Source organism: Parambassis ranga, chromosome 8, assembly GCF_900634625.1.
Source record: "Parambassis ranga chromosome 8, fParRan2.1, whole genome shotgun sequence".
Taxonomy (NCBI): domain Eukaryota; kingdom Metazoa; phylum Chordata; class Actinopteri; family Ambassidae; genus Parambassis; species Parambassis ranga.
Genome location: NC_041029.1, coordinates 4,528,899 through 4,541,924, shown reverse-complemented (window position 1 = coordinate 4,541,924; position 13,026 = coordinate 4,528,899). Strand labels below are relative to the sequence as shown.

Sequence of the window (13,026 nt, the reverse complement as noted above, 5' to 3'; positions counted from 1 at the left end):
TTTTCACATTTGTGGCCATTTCTGAAGCTTGTGTTATTTTTTTTTATTTTATTTTATATATATTTTATTACAAAATTTCCCATAAATGTCTGATAACATGATAACATTTCAGCATACATATGCCCAAATCACAAACCTAAAAGTATGGAGGGCTTTCCTCCTGTGCTGCCGGTAACTCCTCTACTTTACAACACAAGATGAGCATCTGTTAAGGCAAAATGTCGAACATACAGAGCAGACATTATGTTACACCACATTAAACACAGGTGGTTGTGCAAAAAGTGTGCATGAAAATCAAGTTTAAAGTGCTCATTTACATCTCTAGCTGTAGTAAACACACAACTAAACATCAGATGTGTATGCAAAATCATTTTAAAATTCAGTGCATGAGCTTAGCAAGCGTCTCTCTCTCTCTGTATTTGTTACTGGATTTTAAAGATTTACGCCTTCAGTGAGAAACAATGAACTCAGAGCTGAGATGTACGGAAAACATGGCAACAAATTGCTGGTTTTAGTCTTTTCTTGTCTTTCGTGATTATGGAGGACACCACCTGCTGTTGTTCTTTACCCCTCTCTGGGTGGACCCCCCCCCCTCCCTGATTTTAAAGCAAAATCCTTTTCTGCAGCAAGAAACAAGATAATAAGGTCAGGGAGAGCATAAAAGCAGCTGTGTGTGAGCGAGAGAGAGAGGTAATTATATTGGAAGTGTGTGAGAGAAATTAGTTTATGGTAGAACATGTGTCACTGTGTGTTTGTGTGAGTGTGTGTTTGTGAGTGAGAGAGAGAGAGTAATTATATCTGAAGATGTGTGTGTGTGTGTGTGTGTGTGTCTGAGACAGACTTTTACACTGCATGTGTGATAGAAAAAAAAGTGGGAGAGTTTACTATTGATGTACGTCTTAGAAAGTCTCAATACAAAACTCTTATCTTTAAAGGAACAGTTGGACTTTTTAGGTGGTGTGTTTATTCCAGCCAAGAGTGAGATGTTCAGATGGATATCAGACTCATGTCTGTGTGTTCAGCACAAAAATGGGAGTCAGGATGTGCTTTGCCTAGCTCGACACAGACAGGAAGTACACACAAATAAAATGTATAAAAACAGAGATAGAGATGGGAGGAACGTAATTTACACACACACACAAACGCAGACACACATAAACACACACACACAGATGTTTGGAATCATAAAAACAAGTCAAATTGAGGCATGCAAAAAAGGGGCATGTCACGCAATGCGTGTGTGTGTGTGTCTGTGTGTGTGTGCTGGTGCATATGCTTTTTTAACTCTGACCCACATAATATAAAAACCCCCAGAGGAGGGGGGGTTGGGGCTGTGCAGGCATCATATTTTATAAATGCAGGTAGCTGCATTTTAGGCATTCAACCAAAAATAATACAGCTGAGTACACACACAGACACTGAAAACACACAATAACATACTTGTAACAGATGTTGAGGGAGACTGTAGCTGAAATAAAAATGGAAACAGTGAGTGTTCATTTGAGGCCAACATATTGTGATGGGGGGGAAAAGTAGCTGAGTTTGCTACACAACTATTAGATCAACTCTGACTTTGCCTGCCAGTTGCATCATCATTGTGAGACAGCAGTGTCCATTTCCAACATATTTTACCACTTCACTTGTGTACAGTGGGAGGACGTAGTCTATGTGCCTCCAGTAATGCATCCAGTTGTCATTGTGATTTTGGGTCATTGTGTATGGAGTGGCTAACTTTTCCTGGAGTGACAAGAGCTGCTTCCGACCTAGTAGCCCCTAGTAACCTCAGGGGCTGGGAGGTGAAACTGCAGTGCCTCAAATGTCCACTTGAGGGTGTCTCCAAGGCCATGGTAAATCTCTCAGACTTCCATTGCTTTGAAACCCAAATAGACATGTTTAACTAATGATAAATTTAAAATTACAAACATGTAAATATGTTTAAGTTGTAGCTAGCTTTAGCCCCAGCTGTACATACTGTATGTTCCATTTTTTTTTTTTTTTTGAGCTAGGAGTTCATGGACTGCCAAGATGGCAGCAGCTGGTGCCACCGCATTGTGTTTATGCACCTATGTATAAAGTAAAGACATTTTGGATATAAGATGAACTGTTGTGCTGATTTTAGGGAACGAGAACAGGGTAAAGAGCTTTGTCAGAGTAAACTCAATATAGAAATGTGTGTAGTTAATTATAAACACTGTGATTTGTCATATGAAGAGTCTCATGACAGCAGCATCCAACAGGAAGCAAACCTCCACTGTATGTTCCAGCAGTGCTGCGGCTCCTCAGCTGTCTACCTGCCTTTTTTTCCCTAAAGAGCTTCCAGAAATGTATTTCTGAGCAGAAAAGACTGAAGTTAGTTGCCTTTGGCCTAGTTCTTTATTTTCTCTCTTTTCTAATCCGCTTTCTTCATCCTTTCCTTTCATTGCTCTCTCGTCCCCCGCTCTCTTTCTTTCCATCTCCCACTCCATTCATCCGTGCAGCGCCGCCGTGTCGTTACATGAATTGTGTATGTGTGTGTGAGAGACAGAGAGAGAGAGAGAAAGAGAGAGAGAGAGAAAGAGAGAGAGAGAGAGAGAGAAGAAATGACCATGTGCAATGAACAGCAAATGACACAGCACCTTAGTGCAGGACATAAACACTCATTCAGCCATATCAGTGACACACACACACATTCTTATGTGATGAAATGAATAAAAAAAATCTAATCATGAGCTAAATTAAATATTTTAAAATAACTGCTAAATACATATTTGTCCTCACAGAACGTATATGAAAAAGCTCGTTATTTAGTTTTGTATTTAAAACAAGAAATACAAGAAGGAAACCCTCTTCAAAGGCAATTCTCAGTAGTCAAAAACATCATGCATCCATAAACAGCTTCTATAGCATCCTTATATGTATTTTCTCACTAACATACCAGTCCTTGGAATTCAGATCAAAAAAATCCTCGAAGGAAAAAAAAGTGTTTTTCCATTTGTGTTTCAAATTGCAACAGACACTATCTCCCTGTCTTTTTCCTGGCGCTCTCGCTTTGTCTCTCCACCGGTCTGACGATAGTACTTTTAATCTGCTCTTTGAACAAGTGCTGATTCTCAACAAGGGCTCACTTTCCCGTACAACAACACGCAGCTCTGTGAAAAGCACACACAGCCCATTTGCGGTGAAGAGACTGGTTGAAAAGCCACTTGTTCCTGAACTGCCTGGCATTCTGTTGTTGAACAGAAAAACACATCGAAAGAAAAGCCCTTCAGTAGAAGAATGCTACATGAAACTACTACTACAAAAAAACAGTGTAAGAACGCACAACAAGGAAACACAGAGACCTTAAAAAAGCTTCCTGGAATAAATCCACCCGACACTATTCAAAGGTGCCTCAACTAAGACCTAATGAAGCTGGAGCAGAAATTAGCCGTGCACCCTCCTCTATTCTCTCTGGATAGTGCACACATTAATTAGTCATAGCGAGTAGTAATTTTATTTGAAAAATGCACCATGAAGTACAGGATTTAACCTTGACTCTTCTCTATAAAACGAGGCCTCAGAATTATGTAATCACCCAGGTCTGTTCTTATAGAACCAAACGGGTCCTCTGACACATCAGGCCCAGTGAATCCTAATCAAAGTCATTTCTAGGGCCTCATTAGTTCTTATTCATTTTGACAAACTGTGGTTATCAGTGATCTCTAGATGCTTCCTGGTCTGGTGATCCAGCAGACTCAATATAAGATGTACATAATATAAATATGTATACATTTAGTTGCCATTTGTTAAACTGAATGAAGCAGTATCTCTGCAGGTAGGCAGGAAAACATCACACAGTGAGAGTTGTGTGAATGAGCACCAAAGCAAGGACGAATACACTTCCTGCACAACAACCACAGTATCGCTTTGGACCAGAGGAGGAGATGCTGGCGAGTTCAGCAGAGCAAGACAGATAGGGGACACGGCGGGGATACATCGCTCCTCTATCACAGCATCAACTGGAGCACCAGCCTCTAGAACTGACAGAGCGACCGTGACACGTGACAAACCATGCGATCCACAACAGAGTTACATCTGCAATGCACAGCACATGTGGGTGGGGTCTGCCTGCAAGTTCACAGTAAACCTGTCTCCCGCCTCCTCCTTCTGCGACATAAACATTGTGTTTTATTTTTGACCAAGCAACCAAGCTCAGTGAAACCAACACCTATTTTTAGTACATTTCCTTTACACCTTTATGGCCAATGTAAAGCTCAACTGGAACAGCTGCCTTGCTTAAGGGCACCACAGTTGTTCTGATAAAGCCAGGGGAAAGTTCTTCCTCCACTCTTCCATCCTGCTGGTCCACGGATTGAATCCGCGACCCCACCATCACTTCTCTAGCCTTTAGGCTACCACTGTCCCAAAATAGCTTCTCAAGAGTATCATATTTGTGCGAATCTGGTAAGAAGAGAAAAAAGGGGACCTTAACAGAAGAGCTAAATAACATTAGCTATGGTGAAGCTAGTAGCCTGAGTCTGAGGGACAGATGCAGAAGTGGGGGGGGGAGCAGAAGAAAGGGAGAGGAGGAATCCTAGGTAAGAGAGAGAGAGAGAGAGTCAATCACAAATGACAAAAGAAAGAGAGAGAGAGAGAGAGAGAGAGAGAGAGAGAGAGCACTATGTACCCTTATCTCTGCTGGACACATTTATAATATTATCCTGTAAGAGAACACATTGCTGTTCTTTCACATAAAACTCCTGATTGGAAACATTTAGCTAAGTCAAGATTGATTTTATAATGTTTATAACAATAAAACCAGATTTAAAAGCAGCCATACTGTTAAAAAAACACCATTCTTTATCTCGGTCAATTACTTTTAGCAATCCTCTGTAGTCATTCTGTTAATCATATTATTATATATGAAGTGATTATCTTTGTCAATCAGTTCTGCAGCCGCTTGGCGGAGTTTGTATGAACTACATGTTGTCCATCGTCCATGCAGTTTTTCTACATAGAGAAGCTTCCAAACTAACATATGCTAGTGTACACACACAGTATCTATAGCTTTGAGCAACTGCTTCAAAAAATAAAACGTAACAATAACAGCTGCAATACAAAGCCGTGACTCCCGTGTCCCCGCTGTTGGCGGAGATCATGTAACATTAATATATGAGCGAGAGAGCAGAGCGTGTGCATGTACATTAAAGACCGACTGCGTGTGTGAGGATAATGAGTTCACTCCTTCACATGATCATAACAGACTATTGAGCTCTTTGGAAAGAAAATGATAAAAACATGTAATGCATGTGTTAAATAGAGAAATCACATGTGTACATCAAAAAATAAATTAATGTGCAATGATGTCTGAAAACACACACACACACACAGAATCCCCAAAGGCCTTCAGATGTATTCAAAATGTCTTACACGGCTCGACTATATATAGCTTCAAAGACCCAGATTCCCAATGTAGGCAAGGCTCTCTCTCTCTCTCTCTCTCTCTCTCTCTCTCTCTCTCACATGCACACGCACTCTCTCACACACACACAATGCTCTGGCATAACATCCCAACACATTAGCACAATCTGAAATACTTGAACATTGCAATAGGAAAACAACACCTCTCTCTCACACAAACACACACACACACACACACACACACACACACGGCATGTAGAGAGGGATGAAAGGATAAAGGAATGAGACTAATGGAGTAAAGTTGCTTAATGACAAATTGTCAGATTGCAGAAGCCATTTTCTCTGCTCGTCATTTAGCTCTTTCATCCCGGAGCGCAGTTAAAATATTCCTGCTTCAGGCTTTTGCTCAGTCACACTCTCATTTCTTATATTTTCTGTTTGTCTCTCTCTCTCTTTCTCTGTTTTTTTTCCAGACACAGGCCCGTGATGCCGATGTGATCAAAAAAGCTGGGTCATAAAAACACAACGATGCTCACAAACTCCATCCATTCTGACTGCAAACACTGTGCAAATGGAATAAACAAGTTTAATAATCCATTGCAAGGTGGGAGCAACTGTTATAGCAGCTAGAACATACACTGCATTTCATTTTATAGTATAAGCAAGCTTAAAATTCCCCTTTGTCACAACTTATTTATGATGTTTGATGTGGCCGAGCCCGATCAGAAAAGCACCGTGAACAACTCTGTATAGTATATACAACTTCCTGTTGTCAGTGTAAAACACACCTATGCACTTAAGCTACAAAGAACTTTGCAACTTCATTCAACTCGCTGTTGATCAACCATACTTCCTTACAATATGCACCACAGCATCTGGTGTTTGCCCTTAAATTAAGTCTCTCAATTAGAAAAGTGCCTAAATACTTGTGTCGCTACGCTGCTGCTCCTGACTAATCAGGAGCGGTGCAGGGACAGGGTGAAGGTGGTGTCCACTGAACGTCAATAAACATTTACTTGGTCATTTGGAGGCAGGACTGGTTAAAACAACCTCATCAAGGGCTGAGCCATGATCTTGCTCCACACCCTTAACAAAAATCGACATACTTAAGCACATTATTAGCCTGACACTCATTTGGATTAAACAAATAAAAGTGGTGAAAGCGCAGGGTTCTAATAACCCCAGACCTTATGACATGTGTTGCTTAAGGAGCCAACAAACGGTGCTTAAAGTCATGTTAGGATTCAAACATGAGTCTGAATTAAAGGATTTACATGGGTCTTTTTTCTCACTAGGTGCCTCAGTATAATATTTAACATGTTATCTGTAGAGTCCTTCACTCCTTTCTTTGCCCTCTAGGCAAATGACGAGGTAAGGGGTCTAATGTGTCACGCAGGGTGTGTGAAAACTTGAGATTTGATGTTTTCATAAAAAGGTATGTAAGGGCCGCAGGGCAATAATCAGACGTAGCCTAAGGAGACTTGATACCGCTGACATCACAATAATTCCTTCACCAACTTCCTGTTGATCTGAAGGCAATCATCAGGAACAGGGCTGCTCTGCTCTTTAATATTTACACGACTCTATTCGGGTTTAATCTTAACGTCTGGCACTTATTTAAAAAATAGGGTTATTGTTTCTACTCCAGTGCTTTGGGGGGGTTGGAGGAACAAAACAAAAAGTCATCGTTACTCCCAGTAAGCTGCTGCAAGATAACAAAAAACGAGCACTGCAAACAGAAGACTGAGAGCAGGCTGAGGCCGAGGCCAACGTAAGAGCAAGAGCTTTGAAACTAACCACTGCAGCATCACAGAGGACTTCTGAGCAGCGGAGGGCTGGATGTAGTACAGTGTGTACAGTGAGGGGCTGGACACAGGTGAGGGGAAACTGGGAGCAGGTGAGTCAGACACACTGACTGAGCACAGGGAGAAACACTGAGGACCTCTGGTGGGAGGAAAAAAAAAGGATCAGAGAACAATGTGAGTGAGGGAATGACAAAAATCAAATCACACTCTGAAATCCACAGTGCATAAACCTAAAAAAATAAATAAATACAAATTTAAGAGCAGAATATAATCTTTTATGCACCAGAACGACATGGTGGTTGGGCCAAATACAGCTGATAAATGCCTTAATTAAACTGTGCTGATCATATATAAACTGTATACACTGTGTGTTGTGTGCATGTCTGACAGACAGACAGACAACGTTCAGGTATTTGTGGTGAAGCTAATGCTAGGTGAGCAGGATGGACAGCGTGGAGGGATGCAGACAGTGAATCCTTTCTTTAAACTTGCAATAATAACACCTATACCCAAACACACACATGGTAGCAGGTGGCATAGCTCTTATGATTAAAAATCAAAACTCAATTGTAAAAACAAAGGATAAGATTTTCTCATTAGAACTGTGAATAATGATCCAAATGTCCAACCAATCAACCAGCGCTGCCTGTCTGAGGCCTAACACAGCAGGACCAGACAGCCATACAACATGTAAGAACACAGCCTGGTACAGAACTGGAGCCTTAGTCAGAGCAGCGTGTGCTGCTTCCTGTTTACTAACATCAGAGAATCAGATGCCCTTTCTATGCCATATTTTTCATGAATATCATGAATGCATTCAAAGAACATTTGAATACATGCTGAGGTATTATAGGACACGATTCATGTTGTAAATACAAACAAAACACCCAAGATTCACACATGCACACAATAGGAAATCTAATCCACACAAAGACCTCCATGCACAAGTGAGTCAGTCACAACAGAAAGCTTTATATACGCTCATTAGGCTGCAGTGACTAGAAAAAAACATCCAACCATACACACTATGGTATGGTCTCTCTGTAATGTTTTTTTTTTTTTTTTTACAAATTGACAGCATGGGACTTCATGGCTGCCAAAATCAAAACAAAAATGGATTCCATGTTTCTCTGTTCTTTTTTTTTATAATAATCACAAATACCAAAACGTAAGTTAAAAGCAAAGGGCATCATTTTCCCTGCTCGTGTTCTTTCTTTTGAAAATAATTAAATAGGTATTCTGTGTGGAACAGAAAGGTGAAAATGAAATAAACTCATTTCTGTATTTAAATGTGAAATACCAGAATCTCATCCATTTTCTAGCTAGACTTAAAAAGCAAAACGACAAAAAAAAAAAAACAGAAAAAATAAATGTGATATCAGGATTCTGTTAGGCCTTGTTTCCGGCCTTCAATGGAAAAAATATGTATAAAGTTTGTGTGTTCAATTTACTAAAATAATAATAATAATAATTCAACACACACACCCTTAACCAAACACCTCTGCAATTTAAACACTATGCTTCTCAAGCTTTTAAATATGAGATATATTTATTTGTCCCAATGGGAAAATTGCATAAAACGTGTTTTCTATGGTATCTCCTCCCAGATTAGCTCAATAAATTAGCATTATCTTAAACTAATCAATACAAACAAATCTCACAGAGAACCAGACGACCTAAACTTCCACCCAAAACAAACAGGTTGTTATTGTCTGCAGGGAATATTTTCGTTTTCCAAACTTTATATCAGAGACGCTGTCTCAGTCTAAACTTCCTATTTTCTACATAAACATAAACAAACTGTATTAAGCAGGATCTTTCTGAGCCAACTCACTGATGTCAACATCACTTGAAAGTCCCCCTGCTTCTTCAAAGAAGTGGAGGAGAGAGCTCCAGTATCAAATGTACAGTACACAACAGAACTGATGCTTTTCAAACACTACGCATTTACAGACACAGGACACACACACACACAGTTTATCTTACATTTCCCTGTAAGTGTGAGCAGGCAGTTATTCGGTTCCACTCCACTTCCCATGTCCAACGGCTGATAACAGAATGTACACAGGATGTAAATTCATGTAGACACACACACACACACTCACCTGCTGTAAATACATGAAGGTGAGGGCTGCGCAGGACAGCTGAGGACAGGCATCCACGTTGGGTAACGCCACGCATGTTCCTCCGGGATGCTGCATGTTCCCTCTTCTAACTGACAACAAACCCCCTCAACCCTGACTACACACAACCCTGGTCTGAACGCCGAGGTAGAGAGAGCAGCAGGATGAGGAGGAGAGAGAGAGAGAAAGAGTGAGACCGAGAGAGACAGAGAGAAATAAAGAAAAAAGAAAGAGTGCTAGGCAGAGAGTGAGCAAAGAGATGGAGCTTCAAAGGTAGAAGCAGCCGGTCCCGTACGATGAAGATCCGAGTGTTTTCTGCTCGCAAGAAGGAGGGACGAGCACCGGCACAGAGAGAGAGAGAGAGAGAGAGAGCGAGAGAGAGAGCGCTCTGCTGCAGTGTGTGTGACTCAGAGTGTGTGTGTGTGTGAGAGAGAATCAGTGTGAGTCTGACTCAGTATGTATGTATGTATGTGTGTGTGTGTGTGTGTGTGGAGGCAAGCCAGCAGTGTGACTGCGATCGCTGGAGCGTGAGGGAGGCATAAAATTGTCTCTCTCTCAGTGTGTGTGTGTGTGTGTGTGTGTGTGTGTAAAAAAAGAGAAAGAGAGGGAGAAAGACAGAAAGAGAACGAATCTAGCTGTGTGTGTGCATTTTCTTGCAAAAAATGCTGATCTCTCTCTCCCTCTCTCTCTCTCTCTCTCTCATTCTCTTGATGAATTGAAGTTCTCTGACATGTGTTACTGGAGGCGATCAAGGATGCTGACTGCAGCCGCAGTACAAGCCTCTCTCTCTCTCCCTCTCTCTCTCTCCCTCTCTCTGAAGTGCCATGATTTGCACGCAAAACTTTTTGAGTCATGCAAAATACCCAAATACAGACAAGCGTCTCTACATTTTAGATAAATACTGTTATTGCTGGTACTAAAAATGAAACATGCTCAGTCTTCACAACATATAATAAAAAAAATCATTAATTAATCAGTGAATTAATTAGCTATTGCTACCAGTGCTCCCAAATTGGCAGTTTGATTTACCATGATAGTAAGCAAGTCGATGATGTGGCTCAATATACATGCAACTTTTTCTAACATCATATTAAATATTGCAATTTATTGACTGAAATATAATAAATATAAACAGCTATAATAGTCCAATGACAAGCAGCAGTACCTCATCTCTCCATAAAGCTCCAGAAATACAATGACATGTTAAACCACGCCGAGTACAGGATGAAAGCTGATTGGTTGAAATGTTGGTATGAATCAGAAGAACTACAGTCAACAATCAGTTTCAGTCCAACCACACACAGAAATGTGACAATGGAAAGCTAGGACATCCGTCTGTAAAGCTGTGTGTAGAATGAGCACGGTGATGTGGTAGAAGCTTTAGCAGGACTCTTTTTAGACGTAGCACTTCTTGATTGTTTGATTTTTCAGCTCAAACTAAGGCCAAACCTGAATTTTAGGATTTTTCAATCGTCTGGACAAAGAGATGTTTCCATTTCTTTTTTTTCTTATCTGATCTGATCACACTGGCTGCAAAATGCTCTCATTTTATATGTAGCTGCCTCATTTTTATGCTTCAATTCTATCTGTGTGTTTAACATGCGTAACTGCAGCCATCGTGTATTGGGCTTAGAAAGCTTTTTAAATGTGGGTGACCTACGGCTAAATACTGTCCCTGAATGCCTCTTGTGTAGACAACAATGTAATGGCTCTATTTTGATGAAGCCAGGGCTGCAGTGAAGATTGCAGTCAAATGCAGCCTGCCCAACGTGCCAGGGACGTGCCAAACACACTTTTGGTGATATCATCGCCAGAAAACACTCTTCATATTTGGACGCGTGAGGCTGTGGCTATTTTGGCCAATCACATTAGCGGCTTTCATTCCCTCTCAACAAGGGACTCATTCTGTTATAATGCACTGACAGTTTGGGTATTTCAAATCTTTTCAAATTTGGAGTTTCTGTTCAAATACACACACCAAGAGGAGACTGTATCTTGTTAAGCTTTTGGACAATGAAGGCATTATATTGTGCTTCCAATATAATGCTAATCAGCCAAATTAAACCTTTGAAACAGTAACAATATTGTATTGATTTGTTTATCAGCACCAAGTCTTCCTCTCTGTGGTACCTTGGACATTGCAATTCGCAGACTATCAAGATCCTCTCCAGAACACACCTTGAGTCAGTTATTCATGCCTGATTAGACTACAGTCATTCACTGTCTACTGTCTATTCTTCTATTGTTTTATTGTATTTTAATAAAACATAAGGCGCCAACAATGTACATTTTCACTTAATCTAAAGCGTTTAACAGTTTGCAGCTGAGAAGAGGGCCTGAAGCCAGGATCTATATACATTTTTTGTAGCAGCTCTGAAAGGTCTCACAGAGACAAGACTGATGTGAATGGGAGAAGCTTTTTTTCCAATGTCTTGTCACTCAGTTCTTGGTATTCACCCAGCTCTGATATCCAATATTCAGCCAGTGGCTTCTCCAAGAATCTCTGCTACAGGCCCATATCAATCAATGACTCCTCCAATTCAACTGGCATTGCTGTCAACGTTATCAAATCAAAAGGGCTTTCTAATCCACTCCTCTCTACCAGGCATTCAGAGGAATACTCATGATACAACAGGAGGCCCTGACAACAACAACCAGCTTTTCTCACATTGTTGTGAACATCATCCAGTGATGGGAGGACATCAAAGTAACCAATGTCCAGGGGGAGGGAGCCACAATTCACAGCTTTTATTTGATCTTTCAGTTTTTGTCAGAGAGGGTGAGGACTGCTGTATTTGGATCTGTAAGTCAGCTCCAGATGTAAACAACATGAACAAGCAGGGATTTTTTCTCATCATGTTTTAAAAAAGACTCTATTCTACCAGACCCTATACCACACGATTGTCTAGATATTTGCTTTTAGGTGAACAGGTGTACCAAATCAAGTGTGGGTGGTGAGTAAAATTGTGCTGAGCTGTCGACCTGCTCCAAGCAAGTGGACCATATGAGATGCACTCATACTTGGCATTGGGACTGCAGTATGCCGCTTGGCATTATCACATCCGCTCCTGCACCACTACACCCACTGTGGCTCATGGCGAGCCACCAAGATACCAAACTGCTGCACTTGAGGAAGTGCATGGGAAGGGAAGGGAAGAGAAATGGCTGTTAGATGGCCTTAATTTTATTGTAGGACCTCAGAAAAAAAAAAGAAAAACAACTTTAGGTGAACTGATCCAATGCCCGGACAACACAACAAAATATCAGTATAGCTCTAAGCACATATCATATACGGGTGTGTGTGTGTGTGTGTGTGAGAGAGAGAGAGAGAGAAATAGGGGAAAAAAAGAGATGAACATAAAGCCAACTGAATGGCTGCAGGCGAGAAGCTGCCTTTTATCCATTCGTTCGACTAAAGACACGCTCTCCTATTTTTTTTTCTCTTTCGCCTCCACCCTTTGGGCACATCTTTATTTTGCTACTATCAACATCATATACACATACCATTACCCCAGCCTAAAGAATGGAGGAACTGGCTGAGCTCCTGCTTTACACAAACACCTTCAGTCGTACCATACTGCAATGTCAACATCTATTTACGATTGGAACGTAACTACATAAATATGTATAATCAGATCCTGTTTTTCTTGTCATTTTAACTGTTGTGCTAATGCTATGGTACATAATTAAAACTTAAAATCAGCTGTAATTTGTTGCTA

At 40.8% G+C, this 13,026-nt stretch overlaps 1 protein-coding gene across 8 annotated transcripts in view; it reads right to left on the bottom strand.

Annotated features, from left to right (window-relative positions):
* rbfox1 (RNA binding fox-1 homolog 1) overlaps positions 1–13,026 on the bottom strand; it is a 139,628-nt gene that overhangs the window by 54,455 nt on the left and 72,147 nt on the right. For 5 of the 8 annotated variants that reach the window (XM_028412595.1, XM_028412596.1, XM_028412604.1 and 2 more), the window contains exon 1: positions 9,290–9,686. The exons of the other annotated variants lie outside the window; for them this stretch is intronic. In XM_028412595.1, coding sequence (XP_028268396.1) covers positions 9,290–9,385 — 96 coding nt within the window. In that variant the 5' untranslated portion in view covers positions 9,386–9,686. Of the gene's footprint in view, positions 1–9,289; positions 9,687–13,026 lie in introns of those variants that run through there. 8 annotated transcript variants of the gene reach the window in all.